Source organism: Oryx dammah, unplaced genomic scaffold (assembly GCF_014754425.2).
Source record: "Oryx dammah isolate SB20612 unplaced genomic scaffold, SCBI_Odam_1.1 HiC_scaffold_27, whole genome shotgun sequence".
Classification (NCBI taxonomy): Eukaryota; Metazoa; Chordata; class Mammalia; order Artiodactyla; family Bovidae; genus Oryx; species Oryx dammah.
Genome location: NW_024070211.1, coordinates 20,599,489 through 20,618,556, shown reverse-complemented (window position 1 = coordinate 20,618,556; position 19,068 = coordinate 20,599,489). Strand labels below are relative to the sequence as shown.

The following is a 19,068-nucleotide window of genomic DNA, read 5'->3' as shown; positions in this document are numbered from 1 at the left end:
TTCTTTTTATAAGAAAGTTTTTTAAAAAGCTTTAAAAGGTAAATAAATGAAGTTTTCATCTTAAACTAGAAAAGGAATCAATACAAGATTAAGGAAAGATGGAATTGGTAAAAGTAATACTTTTTTAAAGAAAAAAATAGATAACTGGAGGGCCATATCTTTAAAAAGACAAATGGGCTAACCTGTGGCAGGCTTAATTAAGAAACTTAGAAGGAAAATTTGAAACAGTAGATATGAAAAAGATGTAAGCATAGATATGAAGGAAGCTGGATCAACTTTCAAATGGATGTATGTTTTCATAAACTTTTTTTTCCTGTATTAAGAGATAGCTTTTTTGATTATTAAAATTTTAGACTCATTAAACCCAAAATTTCTTTATAAAAGAAAACATTATGGAACAAATAATATAGATATGTAATTTTTTACAGGTCTCTGAGTTTCCAAGAGGTATTCCAACATCAGTATTGCATCCAACCTTATAGAATTTGTTTAATGAGATCTTACCAAGTGTCAGTTTGTGAGGACTTAAATCCTGTAACTTTGGAGGGAAGATGTCCCAGTGTACCTGATATTGCACAGATTTTTTTGTTTGTTTGTTTAGAACTTCTTGTTTTAGTGGCCATGTGGGACTTTAGCTCCCCAACCAAGGATTGAACCCATTCCCACTGCTGTGGAGGCACAGGGTCTTAACCGCTGGACCGCCAGGAAGTCCTGACATTGTGCAGATTTTGATGAACCAGCTGATTTTACTTGAAGGGTGGCATGCATTCATCGAATGATATAAACCCAGTAACTTGAACTCTGAACAAAGGCTTGCATTGCTTCCTATTCCTCTCCAGTGATTTTGTGAAGTGTGATGCTCCAGCGGGTAAAAATACTTGAGGACTTGATAATGAAAGACTGTATACAGAGTCTGCCTCTCTAGCACATATTTTTATAGATGTTGAAAACGTTGTCAAATGGTATTTTAAAAACTGTCAGGTGTGTGTGTTTTTCAAATGAGTTTTAAATAATTCAGTACTATGCAGGCGGTAGAAGAACAGCTTTATAAACTTGCAGTGCTCTTTTGTACTGAATATACAAGTAGAGTCTATGAATTAAAAATGAACACTATCCAATCCATCTTTTTACTAATAACCAGTGTAGTGTTGATGGAAATTCACTGTTGCTGGTTTTTCTTCCTTTGTTTTTTCCCATTTCTTCATTTTCTCATTAGAAAATTGCCTTGAAGTTTTTTAAGCATAGGTATCTTGTGTGTGTGTATGTGTGTGTGTGTCTGTCGTGTCTGACTCTTTTGCGACCCCATGGCTGTAGCCCTCCAGGCTCCTCTGTCCATGGGATTCTCCAGACAAGAATACTGAAGTGGGTTGCCATTTCCTCCTCCAGGGGCTCTTCTCCACCCAGGGATTGAACCTGTATCTCTTGCGTCTCCTGCACTGGCAGGCAGGTTCTTTACCACTTTATCACCTGGGAAGCCATCATGTGTACTTATGGTGAAATAGGTTTCTAACGGGAGCAGTGTCTGGTTTGTCTATCCTGATGGCTGACTCCTGGCAGCCTCCTTCCCCTTTCTTCCCTCTTGTGTGCTGATGACTGAGGGGTGAGGAAAGAGTCCATGTGGAAGATAGTTCACTTTGAGTAAGTGTCAGAGTCCTCAGAGCTTGCCCATCCGGACAGTTGGTGTCTGAGTAACCTTGTGGAATAGTAAAAGTCCTCTCCTTGATTCAAGAGTCTAGTTGGGAGTAAAAAAGTAAGGGTCATGGATTATTATGAGTCTGCACCACATTTCTCATTGATTCATCACTCCTCTCATACTCCTCCTGATCTCATCCAGGAAAGCTCATCCCTGGAAAAAGCTAAGTGACATGCATCATCCTGTGTACAGTTCTTCTTCCTGCCCATAAAGAATTATAGGTTTTCTGAAGGCAGAAGAATTTTCTTCATGATGGTCATTATTATGACTCATATTTGATTTTGTTTCCCTCTGGTGTTTTGCACTAATAATAGTAGTATTAGTCATGTTCTAAAAAGATGCTGACTCCTTGGAAGAAAAGCTATAACCAACCTAGACAGCATATTAAAAAGCAGAGATATTACTTTTCCAACAAAGGTCCATCTAGTCAAGGCTATGGTTTTTCCAGTAGTCATGTATGGGTATGGATGTGAGAGTTGGACTATAAAGAAAGCTGAGCACTGAAGAATTGATGCTTTTGAACTGTAGTTTGGAGAAGACTCTTAAGAGTCCCTTGGACAGGAAGGCGATCCAACCAGCCCATCCTAAAGAAAATCAGTCCTGAATATTCATTGGAAGGACTGATGCTGAAGCTGAAACTCCGATACTTTGGCCCCTGATGCGAAGAGCTGACTCATTTGAAAAGACCCTGATGCTGGGAAAGATTGATGGTGCGAGGAGAAGGGGATGACAGAGGATGAGATGGTTGGATGGCATTACCGATTCAATGGGCATGAGTTTGAGTAAACTCTGGGACTTGTGATGGACAGGGAGGCCTGGTGTGTTGCAGTCCATGGGATCGCAAAGAGTCAGACATGACTAAGCAACTGAACTCAACTGAGTCATGTTCTGAAGTTGTCAGATCTCTAATCTGAGAACCTCAGAGTTAGGCATTAAATGGCTTTCATGGCAAAAGATTTAAGATGTATTTGCCAGGATGGAAAAATGACTGTAAAGTCACAGTGATTGAAAACACCTGTCTTTAAGCTCTTTTGCATTGTAGCAGTTTTAGGGCAAATTTTAAAGATTTGCCCTAAGAAATGGTAAAAGTTCAGTTAAAATTCATAAATTCCACTCCAGTGTCTCTCTCAGTGCACCACATATGATTGCTGTCAAGATTGCTATCAGATGTCTTGAGCAGACTGATTATATACTGTTTAACATACATCCTTTGTAATGGTATTTCAGATAATACAAGACTGACTCGTTCTGAGTACAGTAGGGACCCCCTTCTTCTGAGCAAATATGTTCCGAGACCCACAGTGGATGCCTGAAATCAGGGATCATGCTCTGCCCTATATGAATGTTCTTCCTCTACATACATACCTAGGATAAAGCTCAACTTATAAATTAGACACAGAGATTAACAGTTATTGTTGTTGCTGTTGTTCAGTTGCCAAGTCATGTCCAACTCTTTGCAACTCCGTGGACGGCAGCATGCCAAGCTTCCCTGTCACTCACCATACCCTGGAGTTTGCCCACTTCCACATCCATTGAATCGGTAATGCCATCCAACTGTCTCATCCTCTGTCACCCATATCTCCTGCTATTGGTCTTTCCCAGCATCAGGGTCTTTCCAGTAAGCTAGCTGTTCACATCAGGTGGCCAAAGTATTAGAACATCAGCTTCAGCATCAGTCCTTCCAATGAGTATTCAGGGTTGATTTTTTTTTAGGATTGACTGGTTTGATCTCCTCACCGTCCAGTGGAGTCTCCAGAGTCTTCTCTAACACCACAGTTCGAAAGCATCCATTCTTCTGTGCTCAGCCTTCTTTATGGTCCAATGCTCACATCCATACATAACTGCTGGAAAGAGTAACAGTAACAATAATAAAATAGAACAATCACAACAATGTCTTGCAATAAAAGTTATGTGAATGTGGTCTCTCAAAATACCTTACTGTACAAATTTAATATTTTTTCCATCTTAATTAAACGCTTATCACATACCATGATAGTCAGACTTTTGCAGTTTGAGATGTGCCAGCAAAGCTAGCACAAATCTTTTTCCCTTCTTCTCAATTTCATTGATAGAAGATTCATTCTTATTGCAGATTTTAGCAACCTCAGCATACAGTTTTTCCTCTTTATTAAGCTGAAAACTTTTACCTTTTCACTTAAAGGAAACACTTTATGGCTTGTCTTTGGCAGATCTGAATTGCCCTTGTACTTTGGGGCTGTTATTAAGTAAAATAAGAGTGACTTGAACACAAATCCTCCGATACCGTGGCAGTTGATCTGATAACCCAGATGGCTACTCAGTATCTCCAGGCATATATGCTGGACGAAAGGACAGCTGACAGACCAAGATGGCGACAGGGTTCATCAGGCTGCTCAGAGCAGCACACAATTTAAAATTTATGAATTTTTTATTTCTAGAATTTTCCGTGTAATATCTTTGGACCATGGTTGACCTTGGGTTGCTAAAACCTCAGAATGCACAATCATGGATAAGGGAACACTGTTATATTTAGCCTGGAATGACTCACGAGAGCTGTTGTTCCCTGTCCACATAGAGGTGGGCTGCCCAGCTAACGAGATGGGTTTTTCTCCTCTGCTCCATAGTGTTCTAAGATCCTCTTCCGAAGTCTTCATTTTTAATGATGACTTTGACAACTTTTGATCTATATTCCATAGAATTTTGCATGCTGGTTTCAGTTGAGTTTTCATAAGGTTCAGCTCAGAATCAGCACTTTAAAAAGAAAAAAAGATTGGATGGGCAATGGGCAGCAAAAGATCTTAGAAAACAGTAAAGAAAATTAAAACCACTTGGGGAAACAAGTCTTTTAGTATATTTGAAGGAGGCACACAGAGCTGTTTTGAAAAGTTTGTTGAGGGGTACAAATTAGAAATCAGTAGATTAGTTCATTTTGGGGAACTGTTTTATGGGTAAAACATGATCCACTCTATTGTTAGACTTGTGTTACATGAACAGTTATATGGCTTCTGGTCACACATGTGGCGTCTTATCCTCATGTTCCTCACTGAAGATTATACATCCTACTTATGCTTCCCCAGACTTAAAAAGCCTGAGCAAACGCAAGCAGAAGGTGTATCCATCAGAGAGGAAGTACTGGGTACAGATGCATTACTCAGTTCTCCTCCTCTCAACCCACAATTATTGAGCACCACTCCTGCTTTCTCTTAGCTCTCCCTTTCATAACCCTGGCCCTTGGTTTCACTTTTCAAAAATTCAGTTCCTCGTCTGTTATGTAGGAACTGCAACAGTATGCATCTCGTGAATTTGTTGGGAGGACTAAAAAGATAAACAGAAAAAGTCCTGAAATCAGTATCAGACTCATTGGAAAAGCTCCCACCAATTCAGTGCCTCTGAGCTGTCTTCTGTGGGTACAAGAAGAATGGCGGATGAAGCTCACACAAGTCTGAGGACATCAGAGCCCCTGAGAATGACACCTCAGTGGATAAAAGTATCCACGTATTTCAGAGAGCTCTTGAAATAGTAGGTGCTTTGTCGCTCAATAGGGTCCAAATCTTTGCAGCTCCCTGAACTGTAGCCTGCCAGGCTCCTCTGTCCATGGGATTTTCCAGGTGAGAATACTGGGGTGGGTTGTCATTTCCTTCTCCAGGGGATCTTCCCACCCCAGGGATTGAACCTGTATCTCCCATGTCTCCTGCACTGACAGGCAGGTTCTTTACCACTAGTGCCATCTGAGAAGCTCTTTAGAGATAGTAAATGAGTATTGAAAAATAGTGTTTCTCAATTTTAACAAGTGAGGTGAGTGGATTTTGACTCACATTTTAACACTTCCAGTGTATTAAGCATTATATGGACCACTTTTATATATATTTTCTCTTTTATTTCTTCCAATGGTATTTTTATTTTCTCCCACACATAACAAATTGAGCTGTATCTAATACAAGGGTATGTGGTTGATCTAGTCACTAAGTCATGTCCTACTCTTATGACCCAGTGGACTGTAGCCTGCCAGGCTCCTCTGTCCATGGGATTCTCCAGCCAAGAATACTGGAGTGGGTTGCCCTTTCCTTCTCCAAATACAACTCACTGGGAATTCATACAGTGAGTTGAACATTTGGGTTAATATTTCTTTAGTGTGGTAACATCCTTTTTGACACTTTCATTAGAATTTTCAAGCCTTACATGTCAGGCTTTCTCACGAGACTGCAGCAGAGATGTCTGTCAGCACTGAGGTCTCATTTGAAGGCATGACTGGGGAAGGAGCTGCTTCCATGCTTATGTAGCTTTTGAAAGAACTCAAGTCTTTGTGGGTTGTTGGACTGAGAGCTTTGCTGTTGGCTCTCAGCCAGAGGCCATCCTTAGTTCTCTGCCACTTGAATCTCTCTGTAGGTCAGCTCACCATATGGCAGCTTCCTTCATCAAAGCTAGCAAGGAAGAGTCTTCTCACAAGGCAAAAATTACAGTTTTATGTCATATGATCATGGAAGTGGCATGCTTTATTCTATAGGTTAGAAGCAAGTCCCAATCCCATCCATGCTTATCAAGAAAGGGTTTATGAAGGGCATGAATACTAGGAGTCACCAAGCTCCTCTTAGAATCTGTCCACCAGAGCTTCTTTCTCAGGAAAGCTCTCTCCACACAGTGACAGGGTTGACCAACAGCTCCTGTCTTACATCATCATAAAGCTAGTGATTCTAGAGAAAATAGAGCCACTTACCTCCTTGTCATCCATATATGTACCTGTTCCTTTTACCAGTTAGGATTCTTGGTGGAAAACAGAAAGTAACTCTGGCATATTTGATCATGGAAAGACGTCCTGGAGGATGACCAGCAACTCCTAGAACTGTTGAGAATAATGAAGTATTGGGCTGGGGGAGACCTGTGAGAAGTGGATGGACCCTTGTACCATTGCCACTGCCTCGCTGCACTCTCAGCACTGTCTTCTCAAGATTAGGGGTGAGGTGTGTCTCACTGGCCATGTATTGGTCCCATGTCAGTGCTCCGGCTGCCAGCAGGGGCGATGAGGGGACATCTGCCCTGCTTGGGCCTCATCAGAGGTGGGACTGTGTATCTTCAGCTGTGACAGTGCCCCTGAGATGAGCCCCTGTGGATCTCATGGCTTCACTGGGATTACGTTGTCCACCCAGATGTCCAGCCTAGTATGTTGTCCTACATAAACACATTCTGCTCTAATGGGCGGTTTTCAGAACTGTGCAGCTGATGGGTCTTTGTCCTTGTTCACCATCAACTATGCCTCACAGGCATACCAATAAAGTGGCTACAGGAGCACCATGTGATGTCCATGGCATGTCCGAGTCTCTAAGTCATGGAGAAGGTTGGGCATTTGTAGAATTTTGATTCAGACCAGATTTAACCACAAATGAAATTTACCTTTTCTGAAATTATAGGTTAGCTTTATGATCCAGTTTTGTTTCCCAATCTTTCTGTTGAATTTAGAGGCTCAGGGATTACCCTAGCTCTTTACTGTCTTCAGTTTTGACCATGTTTATATGACTCTCTTGAATACATGGGTGCATTAGCTAAATTATCATGTTTTCCTAAGAACAAAAAACTTGTAAATCTTTTGAAGTAAGTTCACATGTTTCCTTGCACATATTTTCAAAGCTATACCTAGTCTCTTGCTGCCTTTCAGGATATATTAAGACCAACTTACCAAGAAGGGAAACAGATGTCACTTCTCTGGGGGTACATTGCAGGGTAAAGAGTCTTGCCAACACTCAAAATGTTTTTCTTGTTAGCCTGCCATGCCAGCTGAAATCTCATCATTAGAATTTGAATTTTGGCTTAAGATCAGTGGGCCTCAACCCCAACACATAAAATCACCTGGGGAATTAAAAACAACGTAATCAACAAGTAACCCAACAAACAGCAATGTCAGGATACCACTGGAGAACAGTTCTGCAGAATTTCTGCGAGTGGTGTCCAAGGAGCTGTGACTTTGAAAATCTCTTTAAGAGACTCAGTTGAGAGCTAGGAGAGAGAGCCAGTGGATTAAGACTACCACCTGGTAAGAGAAGCCTACCATTAGTGTTCTGGTATGTATAAGCGCAGTGTAGAAGTCACTGCCACAGTTCACAGCCAAGACTGTTCCTTGCTGTCCTTCTCTTCTTGTGTACCCCATAATGAACTCTCATTAATTGGGGTCATCTAAGCCAGTCTCTTCTTACAGCCTCAAAGAGCCCAACTACCATAGGCCCATGAGATTTCCAGTTATGGCACTCCTGAAAATACCTCTACAAGGCTGATTTGCTTCATAACAGTAGCATATGTTAAAATCAGGCTATAAACAATCCCACTTCTCTTTCATTTCACATTTACTTTCTGGAGGTGATATGCACATAACCATTCATGTGGTATCCAGAAATATTTTCGTCTGTCGTAATAGCAGATGGCAGAGCATTTTTCCTGTGCCAAGTTGCATTTACTCTGCCGCAGCACAGTGTGGAAGTGATCATGGCCTCTTTCAAATAGTCTGACTTCCCGTGTGCGTTTCAGTTGTGGTGGGAAGTTTTCTTGCGTATCACTTCAATATGTTGTAGATTTACTTGGAATCCTTGGAATGTGTACATGGTGTAGTCACATGAAAAGTACTTTGAAAAATATTTTTGAAGCTTAATGATTAAAGGTCATCAACTCAACGAATATTTCGTAAGCCTCTGCTGTGTGCTAAGCTAGTGGTTTTCCACTAGGATAGGTGATGTGGTCTCCAGGAAGGCTCTTGGAAGTTTACAGGGTTATTTTCAGGTATCATAACAATTAGTGGGGGAGCTACTGGCACTTGGTTTGTGAAGACCACAGGTACCAGCTGCCCTGCAGCCTGTAGGACTGTCCCCTTCAACAAGAATGTCCTGCATACACCACACCCCTATTCTGTTGAAAGGGCTCTTATGTAGGTGAAAAACCTGTTTATGATTATCTGAGCCTGAAACCTAATTGTGCTTTTCATGTAAACACAAAGATTTTCCTCTTTGGCATGGATTTAATAGGCAGTGACTTTTTCCAGGAAAATTGTAAATTGAATTGTAAATGTAACTTAAGAGAAGATTGTACTTTGCATTATTCAGAGTCAAAAGCCTCCTATAAAGTCATGTCACCAATGAAACCCTGCCTGCGGTGTTTGAGTCACAGAAAGCCCATCTGTCCCCACCTGCATTTGTGAATCTCTCCATGCAGATTCCATACATAGGGACAAACAAAGGGACCACTTTATGTGTCTTCTGGTGGTGGCATGCCGGAACATTTTTTACAAAATCTTACTTATGATTTTTGGCTGTACTGGGTCTTCATTGCTTTGTGAGGGCTTTCTCTAGTTGCAGCGAGTAGGGGCTTCTCTTGTTGGGGAGCATGGGCTCTGGGGCACGGGGGCTTCAGTAGTTGCAGGGTGGACTCAGTAGTTGTGGTGCATGGACTCAGTTGCCGCACGGCTTGTGGAATCTTCCCAGGCCAGGAACTGAACCCATGTCCCCTGCATTGGCAGGTGGCTGCTAACACTGGACCACCAGGAAAGCCTCTGAACATTTGTAATTCATAGTATTTTATTGTGTAATTTAAAATTTTCTAGTGTTTACAGCTGGGGCATTGAATTGAGATTGAGTGTATGTGTTGTGTCTGTGTTTTTAAAAATGTGTGTGTAGATATGTTATTTATAAATTCCATTACAATAAAACAGAGTGAGCATTAAAGAATATTTGGGCTTGGGGGTTGTTGGGTGTGATAGGGTTCGTAGCCAGTAGGTTAAGCAGCAGGGCAATAGCAGACACACCTGCAAACAAGAAAGTTCCTTAAATGCTAGAGGAACTCAGACGATACTCTAAGAGCCAAGAAGCCACCCCTGCCTTGTCTTGAGGCAGCGGTCAAGGGTGATCAGGAAGGCTGTTTCACTCGGGCTCAGCTAGGCAAAGGGCACAGTGCATATTAACCTGTGTGGAGTGGAATCATGGCCTTTGCAAATGGCTCAAGCCTGGGATGGGACAGGGCTTGAGGGCAGTGCAGAGCAGACGGAGAGATTTGGGGCAAATGGAACCTACTCAACAGTGATGTGGAAGATATGGGAGAGGAAACTCTAGGAGGTATCCAGCTACATGAAGTGTCTGGTGAGGAAAAGAACACCAGCCTCACTTAGAGAATTACACTGACTCTGTAACATCTGTGCTCCAGTTAAGTGTATTGGGTTATTCATTTATTGTGTGTGTAATTTCACTTACCTATTGCTTTCATTTAATTTGGCACAACTTCTCATTATGTTTTGAAGGAGATTTGAATAATAGCACAGCCTCTAAAGAAACTGATTAATGCTACAAAGCTAGTGATCTTGATTTCCATCTGGAGGTCACTTTAGAAACACGAGCATGTGCCTAATGGAGGAAAGCTTTCTTAACGATTTACCTCAACAGCAACAGCAAAAATATTTGGATTTATCTACCACATCAATGAGAGAAATGTTGTCTTTTAAATGAGAGCCTTGCCCAGTTACTGTTTTCTTTATATATTTTTAAAAAATAATGACATTCTTGCCAAGGTAGCTCAGTGGTAAAGAATCTGTTTGTCAGTGCAGGAGACATAGGGAAATACAGTTTTGATCCCTGGATCGGGAAGATACCCTGGAGGAGGAAATGGCAAACCACTCCAGTAATTTTGCCTGGGAAATTCCGTGGACAGAGAAGCTGGCTCCAGTCCGTGGGGTCGCGAAGAGTCAGACATGACTGAGCCCCCAGTAACATAGTAAAAACACTCTTTTAAGAAATTTGGAACAAAGAAGGGGGGATGTTCTTTTCCCCCATATAATTGGTTGCTATTTCTGTGTATCTCCTATTTTTAGATATGTATACGTGTATTGGGGTGTGTATAAGGCATCAGAAATAGGGCTTCCCTGGTGGCTCAGACAGTAAAGATTCTGCCTGCAATGCAGGAGACCTGAGTTCGATTCCTGGGTTGAGGAGATCCCTGAAGAAGAGAATGGCTACCCCCTCCAGTATTCTTGCCTGGAGAATCCCATAGACAGAGGAGCCTCGTATGTTATATACTTAAAGATATAATGTCATGCAGATATGTATACAGATATTCTAGGAGTCAAGTAAAGTTAAATATATGAATTTTGAATCATTCTTCCTCTCAATTTCCAACTTGGTATCCAGATATCTAGTGAACACTCCCCTCGGTATTTCTGTTTAATTGTCTCGCAGGCATCTCAAAGTAAACACATCAAAATGGAGCTCTTAGATTCTCCCCTCTCGCTCCCCTTTTTCTCTGGTTTTTAGTAGGTAGTTCTCTCATCTGTCTCATTACACAAGCTAGAAGCCTAGCTTTCTCCCTTTTCCTCACCCCCTGCACTGAATGTATCAACAAATCCTTTATCTTGGCTACCAAATAGACCTCAAGCCATTCTTTTCTCTCCACGCTTACTGCTCCCACCCCCTTCCAAGCTGCTGCCTCTCACCTGAGCTACGTTAGCCTCCTTCCTGGTCTTCTGACACTTGAGAGTCTGCTCAGCAGACAGAATAGATCACTCTTAAGAATCCTCCTTTTTAAACTTCTCCAGTGGCCGCCCAATGTACTTATGAAATGACCCAAATTCCTCCGCATGGCACATAAGGCCTATAGGACTTGACCTTTACCTGTTTTTTCTAAATTCATCTCATGCTGAAATTCATGGTTTCCATCATCTCACTATATTCGGCCACCTCATAGCCATCTCAGTGTTTTTAAAACACCGAGTTCTTCCTTCCCTCAAAGTTCTTCCATATGTACTTTTCCCTGCCAGAGGCTCCCATCCTCGCCTCGTGGCCTGCCAGCTTCAAATCCTGTGTATGTCACTTTAAATGCCACTTAAGGAGCCATCCCAGACCACCCTAGGGGAAGTGGCGTCACTTCCCTACACTTAACACAATTTACTGTCAGTGTGTGTTTCCCCCACCAATTATAAGCTCTGTGAGGCAGTAACTGTTTGTCTTGTTTATAGTCAGTTTGTAGTCAGTCAGTAAGTATTTGGTGAATGAATGAATGCTAGTTCCTTGATCCAGCTCGTGGGATTCTCTTGCTGCCAGGCTGAGAGACGTGGACTTGAGAGCCAAGCAATTGCTTGGTATCATCTATCATATTGGAAGCTCTTGTGGAAGAGAGGCTCCTCCCACCTTTGTCATGCTTATTTTTGTTTAGGTCTTGTTTGTCTGGGACTGAAGTAAATGTCAGCGGTCAGCTCCCAGCTCTGTGTTTGAGGTTGGTGCCATGTTTATCGAACCAACATGGAGAGTAGAGATTGCATTACCTTTAAGGAGATATAATACTGGAAGGAGACTAGTTTTTCCTTCTGAGGCCACAGCGAGCTGGAGAGGGCATGAGGAAGGTATGGTGAGAGATACACAGATCAGGTATCTCCCACAGTGCTATTGCTAAAGAATCAGGCTGGCTGTGGTTGAACAAAGCATCACAGATAGAAAACAGATGGTTTAAGAACAGGGTATCTTGGGAAGAAGCCATCTGATCGAGATTTTCCATAGTGATGTTCATTAAAGCTGAAAAATTCTTGCTACATCTTGTTTCTGTCATGGCAGTCAGGGGCCTTTTATTCAGATCCCCAGACCTTCTGATCCACTCAGTCCCTACCTGGTAGTAGCTGCTTTTACAGGAGGAAATTCTGGAACATCCAGTACCAGAGGCCACTTCTAGCTGACTGTCTTTAACCCTACCTTATCATCTTACCTTGTCCAATACCGGGTCTCCACCAAGTTGCGTCCTTAATGGGGTCTTTTGCTGTTCATCCACAGTGAGATCACGTCTTAGAGTAATTCATTGCCTGCTTTCTGAACTGTGCCTGAGAGGATCACCTCTGCAACTGTGGGCAGAGTTTACCATTTAACAGAGGCCCTGTAGAGCTTGTCCTGGCTTCGGATCATAACTTCAGTTTTGCTTCTTCATCAGTGCATGTGGTGGTAGGAACATTTGTATAACCACTTAGCTCAGTCTGACAAATAATTTGCCTGTTAAAGGAGTGGGGGGATCAGCTGACGCTGGCGTGGTAGGAAAGAATGCTGTGTGTTGGTATTCATAATATTGTCTGCATATCGCCTGTGGAACTAAAATCCACAATGGTATCTTTTCTTCAGCTTTATTGAGAGGTAATTGACCTTTGATCCACAATAGTATCTTAGTTTTGCTCCCAAATTATCTTTCCACCATCACTATTCCTTACGTGTAGCAACATTGATTTGATATTTACTTTTCTTTTTTTTTTTTTTTTTAGTTTTTTTCTATAAACACGTATTGAACCCCCACTCTGCTCAATACAGAAGTGCTACATCGCTGGAGGTCCACAGGATGAAAAACCATGAAGATTTTTCATAACTATAGAAAGACATGAGACCTCGGGTTGAAAAAGCAGCAGCAAATCTCAAGGAGGGAATTAAACCAGTGTACAACTGGAATGATCCATAATGGCAGTGAATCTGACATAAAGAGGAAATCTTAAACGCTGAGAGAAGAGCCAGATCACCTATAGAAAAATGACTGTCTGATGGTCAGAGCATTTCTTAGCAGCCGTGGTAGATTCAGAAATAGGACCTTCTTGAACCTACAAAGACTGGCAGAATTTTTTACTCTCAGGCTTGAACTGAAAGAATTGCTAAAAGTTGGATTTTAGAGAGAAAGAAATTGATCCCAAATGTAGGTTCCACCATGAGAGAGCAATGGGCCCACAAAGAAGTTGGACATGGTCATAAACTTAAGTGACCTAAGGAAATGGCTGCCTCTGTGTCAGGATTTGAATACAAACAAAATGTTTTTCCAGCTGAGTATGTAACTGCTTAGACTTAGTGCCGGTATTCGAAATTCTTCTGTTTGTGATGAATTGTTTTCAGGCAAGGATTTTTAATCAGAGGTCCATGGATAGGATTCAAGGCATCTGTGAACTTCTTAAAATGATAACTGACATACCTTGTGAATGTGGAGTCTTTCCACAGACAAGATTCATGGCATTTATCACACATTTAAAGAGATTTAGAACCTGGACAAGTTAAAGGACTACTGGATTATTGTATTGTCCCCCAGTTAAGAAGAAATTATATCAGCACTTAACTCGCTCTGACAGTGAGATCGGAGCATCTGGATTTGAATTTCAGATCTGTCAGTTACTTTGCAGAACCACTGAGACCCTGGACAGGTGATTTGCCTTCTGTCTGTAGTTCACACAGCGCACATCCTGTGTGGCTACATACAGCAGTGGTATATCTGGCTCTTGTGACCACATCTCACCATCACAGTCAATGTTTGACTATAGCTGTTAGGATTTTCTAAAGAGTCCCTCTTGAGCTATCAGAAGAAACAAAGCCTCTAAATAATAATACACTTAGTGCTGTTGTTTTGTTCAGTGAACACATGGTTTGTGTAATACATTGTCCAAGTGTGCAGGAGTGAGCACGGGGAGGAAGTGTGTGTTCAATCATTCTCTCCCAGCGAAACTTGATACTAAAGCAGCTATTCACTGGCGACCGGTGTTTCTTGTGCTTTTAGAGTGTAGTTGTAATGTAGGTCAGGTGTGTGCGTTTTGTGTGTTAAGCTTAATTCTACTTCTCTACTCCTTCAGGAGTTGTTTACTAAGAACTAGAGTCAGGCCACTTCTCAGTGCTGCTGATGCTGGGCCAGGTGTGGTCGTGGATGCAGAGTTGAGGACAGCGGTTCTATCTCTGAGGAACTGCCATAGATTAGGATGGAGGAGACAAGGTCACCACCAGATCCTCATGCCAACCTGAGACCTTCTCAGGCTGTTCCTAAAAGCAGGGTTTCCCCAGCCTGCCACTTGGGGTGTCAGCCAGCAGGTATAAGTAAGAGCAGAGGAGAGTGCACCTTCTAGGAGGGTTGCTATGGAGCTTGGGGAGCCTCAGATGTCAGAAATGTTGAAACATCTGTTTAGCATGTGTCATTATGATCCTAGGAACACAGTCTGTTTCTAAAGCTGTGACATTTGACATTCCCAAGCCACTAATCAGAGAGCCCGGAAGACACAGGTGTGTCTTCTTCCCTCAAAGCCCCGGGGCCTCCTTTATCCCTGCCTCCTTCCCAGCACCCCCAGGGGCCGGGATAAAGTGTCCTAATCCTAGGACTGGACTGCCCCATCCTACTGGGGAGAAGGAAGCTCCCAGCTCCACTTCCGTTTCTCCTCTGCAGGTCTGTTTTCTCTCTCATGACGTGGCTATCTCTTAGAAGGCGAAGGGTAGTGGTTTGTCAAACAGTTACCTACAGCATGGAGCAGGTTAACTCACCTCTTGAGACAAGCATATGATTCCCTTGTCATGGATGGCATCCTTCCCTTTTCCGTGTATAATGTTGAGACTTTTCTCAGGGTTGGTTGGTTGTGTTAGCTATGCCGTGTGCAGCAGGTGGGATCTTCGTTTCCCGACCAGGAATCAAGCCTTCACCTGCTGCATTGGAAACGCAGGGTCTTAACCAATGGACCACTGGGGAAGTCCTGAGAGGTTCTCAGTTTTGATTGAATAAGATCATAAGCTCTGCGTATTTTTTATTTTAAAAGAAAACACTTCTATATTGCTTAGATGAAATGATAAGGACAATAAGAGTGTTGAGATGGGACTTTAGTGGAAAATGCTGAATTTAGGCAGATAATGAAATATAGTCTCTGGTCTGCCTGCCTCCCTTCCTTAGTTATGTGTAATGTGATTATAACTTAGACTTCTCCAAACCCATTTAGAGAGAGAAACTATGTTGTTGTTTGGTCGCTCCGTTGTGTCTGACTTTCTGCAACCCCATGGACTGTAGCCTGCCAGGCTCCTCTGTCCATGCATTCTCCAGGCAACAGTATTGGAGTGGACTGCCATTTCTTCCTCCAGGGGATCTTGCCGACCCAGGGACAGAACCCAAGTCGCCTGCATTGGCAAGGCAGATTCTTTACTGCTGAGCCACCAGGGAAGCTTAATACAAAATATACGTCTTTTTTTTTTTTTTTTACTATATTAACTGTTGTGCTCTAATTTATAAATGAGGTTTAAACTTGATTGTTTAATAGGTTGGGATTTAACACTGAAATTTTCTCCCATGTCATGTTATAGCTGTATAACTTACCATAAAGATTGGCTTGAAAAGTTTCAAAGATATTGATGTATTTTATTCTTTTCAGTTAAATCGAAGTTACTGTTTTTAAAGTTTTGATTTTGGCCTCTTTGCTCAAACCACCACTTTCTTTGCCATTCCTCGAACTAGTTGGAGAGTTTATTTGCCTAAAAATAGAATAAAATAAGTACAGTTCGGGTTTTTTTTTGGAAAAGCTAAAGGAAAGCACAGTTAATATTGTTCTTCCCTGAAAATGGAAAACTGACTGTCTGATCCCATGTTTTTATTATCAGGTCAAACATGCCATTAGTTAGAGATATTTGATGAAAATAACAGCTATCCTTAAGGAATGATTACGTGTATGTGTGTATGAGCGTGCACACATGCACGCCCACACATGGTACGTCTTTCAGTGTGTGTAGATGCCTGCGGGGCCTTGTTTGGGCAGTGGTGTGATTGAACTGGCTATTGGGCAGGACCGTCCTGACTACACAAGGCTTCCTTTCATCTTTTTCTCCGAAGTGCTCCCTTGTCTGTTTCTTTCCTGAGAGCCAGCCACTCTCCCCGGCCCTGAGACCGTGACGGTTACTTGTGGCTGCTTCACTTGTGGCTGCAGGCCTCTTGCCCCTGTCCTTTGCTGCCATGGTCACAAGGTATATTGGATTTGATTCTGCATCTCACGAGGGTGATGGCATCAGTGGCACGGCTCAGTCCCTGCCGTGGCACAGCCAGTGTTCTGAGGCCGTAGGTACAGCGACTTTAAATTGCCTCCTGCTCTTCTTGCTGAAACCATCCTGGGACACTGGAATTATGCATTCCACACAAATTTGGGTGTCTGTCCTGTGCCAGGCACCATCCTAGGTGTGCGAGATACCTCTGTGTAAACCACAAAAGTCACTGTGCTCTTGGAGTTCACATCAGCTCCTTGGTAACTTTCGAAGGAAGAGGAGCCCTTCAGCTGAGATGTGAAGAGTTTTTTTGATGGGGTACTCTTCACTTTAGCCGTGGGGTCATCAGTGAGCTCTTGAGGGGTATGGCAGTGGGCTGTGCGGGTGGGTTTAGTAGGAGATGAGGACAGAGAGAAGAGATGGGCAGGGCCATGAGTGGGAAGGCCTTGAGCATAGGCTAAAGTGTCTGGAAGCAGAGGAGTCAGTGAGCCCAACAGTGGTAGTGACATCCATGACCTCACCTCCGTTTGGGGAAAATAGCTGATGGAGGGCGTGGGCTGCACTGAGAGCGGGAGCTGGGGGCGCCAGACAGCCAGGCTGGATGATCTTCAATTTACTCTTTTTACTCATTCAGCATATACGTAGCTGGGGCTTGCCTTGTATTTATATTCAGAAGGAATTTCTAATCATAGATGCTATTTTAAGAAGAGTGGAACTGATTTAAAGCTCTATCTCATCTTCCAAGCTTGAGGTTTACATTTTGGGGGTTTTGAGGGGCTGAGGGACTGAAAGATCCTCATTTATGAGAGGAGTGCGAGAAGGGGTGGACATATCAATCTCTTCTGCAAAGTTTTCTCTTGCTCTTTGCCTCCCTAGTCAGAGTGGGAAAACTGTAGCTGTCTGGTCTGCAGTGAACACAGGTAACAGCCGTCTCTCACAGTGGCTGACTAATTCAAGATTTTAATTCAGAGGAAATGGATTTTATTGATACTTCCTAATAAGAGCTACAGGCATAAAACTGGAAGAAGCATAATGGGTTGTCTTGACAAAAACACTTCTGCTGTCCTGAAGGAGCCAGATCACTTCTCTTGGTCAAGGAAGGAGATTGCCTTTTAAACCTGTTATGCTTGTTATTCATTGTACTTTTTTTTTTCTTGTAAGGTAGGAAGTGATGCCCTTGGGACTGAGTTAAATGCTGCTCAGCATGAAAGATGTGGTGCAGAACTAGAGCCTGCAAACTGTGACTGACTGACACGCCCCTGGCTATTGAGAAGACAGTGTGTAGTCCGCAGCGGAGCAAACACTCATGAAGGTTCTCCTTCTCTCCTAGGACTTCCTTTGCTGGGCATCTGGCTGGAATTCTTGTTGGACTGATGTACACTCATGGGCCTCTGAAGAAGATCATGGAATCGTGCACAGGTATGGAGAACAGGGCTTCTTCCCTGGCTTAATGGTAAAGAATCCACCTGCCACAACGCAGGAGACATAAAAGACGCTAGTTCGTTCCCTGAGTTGGCAAGATCCCCTGGAGTAGGAAATGGCAATCCACTCCAGTATTCTTGCCTGGAGAATTCCATGGACAGAGGAGCCTGGCGGGCTACAGTCCATGGGGTCGCTAAGAGTCAGACATGACTGAGGAACTGAGCACACAAGCACAGAACACCTCTGGCTTGGCTAGTTGGAAGTTCATCTTCATTTTAATGGAAGAAAAGCAACCCCAAGTTTCCCTGTGATTCAACTTAGGAATTCCCTAATCGGCTCTTTTTAAACTAAGAGGCGAACCGGCTGGTGCTGGTCCTCTCATAGCTCCAAAAAGACGACTGAAAGCCCCAGTTTTAAACCTGATGCTTTCTTAGGGGACAAATGAGGTACACACTTAAACACCCACAGCATTATTGCCACTTACCGAAAACCACTATTTCCTTGAAATTGAGAGAACTAAAGCAGGTTTAAAATATGCTGTCTTCTGTAACATTCCATGAATTCAAAGTGCAAAGCAAAGTTAAAAAAAGAAAGACAAATCTGTCCTGAAGTACAAGGTCAGTATTTTAGAGAATTCAAAATGACTACTAGGTCCTTGGTGGGCGAGACGTTTTTTCATGCGTGGCCAAACCAAGTCTGTTATTCCTGAAGCATGGCTCCTGCTTTTTAATTAAGAAAATGATTTCCCTTCTAATTGCTGCTCAATGAAAATACTTTATTTTACTTAGGAAACCTATGAATTGTTTGGCTCTCTTAATTGAAAATGCTATACTAGTCGTGACTTATAAGGCAACTGTTTTGCAAACACTTGTTCTATAGACCATATGAGTTCCAATATTTCATCTTTTACTCATGGGTAATCTTCTGAGACTATTTTACCTTCTCTTGAACCATAAATAGTTTGTTTTTGCTATTTGTGCCCATGACTGGTATTCTTGCAAACCATATAATATTCATGATATTAGAAAGCTTTCTAAACATTGTGCCCTTGCCTTTATTAGCTGGTTGTATTCACTTTTGGGTGATTTTTACAGACTGTGTTGCATCCACACAAGTTTTTATTTTCCTGCATTTGCATCTTACTGTGTTTCTGGTGTGTGTGCCTGGAGGAGGCAGCAGGAGCCCCCTGTATTGAAAATGTAGCATTTTATTATATTTTTGATACAACAT

At 42.5% G+C, this 19,068-nt stretch overlaps 1 protein-coding gene across 3 annotated transcripts in view; it reads left to right on the top strand.

Annotated features, from left to right (window-relative positions):
• RHBDD1 (rhomboid domain containing 1) overlaps positions 1 to 19,068 on the top strand; it is a 133,315-nt gene that overhangs the window by 43,666 nt on the left and 70,581 nt on the right. For all 3 annotated transcript variants that reach the window (XM_040228466.1, XM_040228465.1, XM_040228468.1), the window contains exon 4: positions 17,747 to 17,835. In XM_040228466.1, the coding sequence (XP_040084400.1) occupies positions 17,747 to 17,835 (89 nt within the window). The remainder of the gene's footprint in view (positions 1 to 17,746; positions 17,836 to 19,068) is intronic.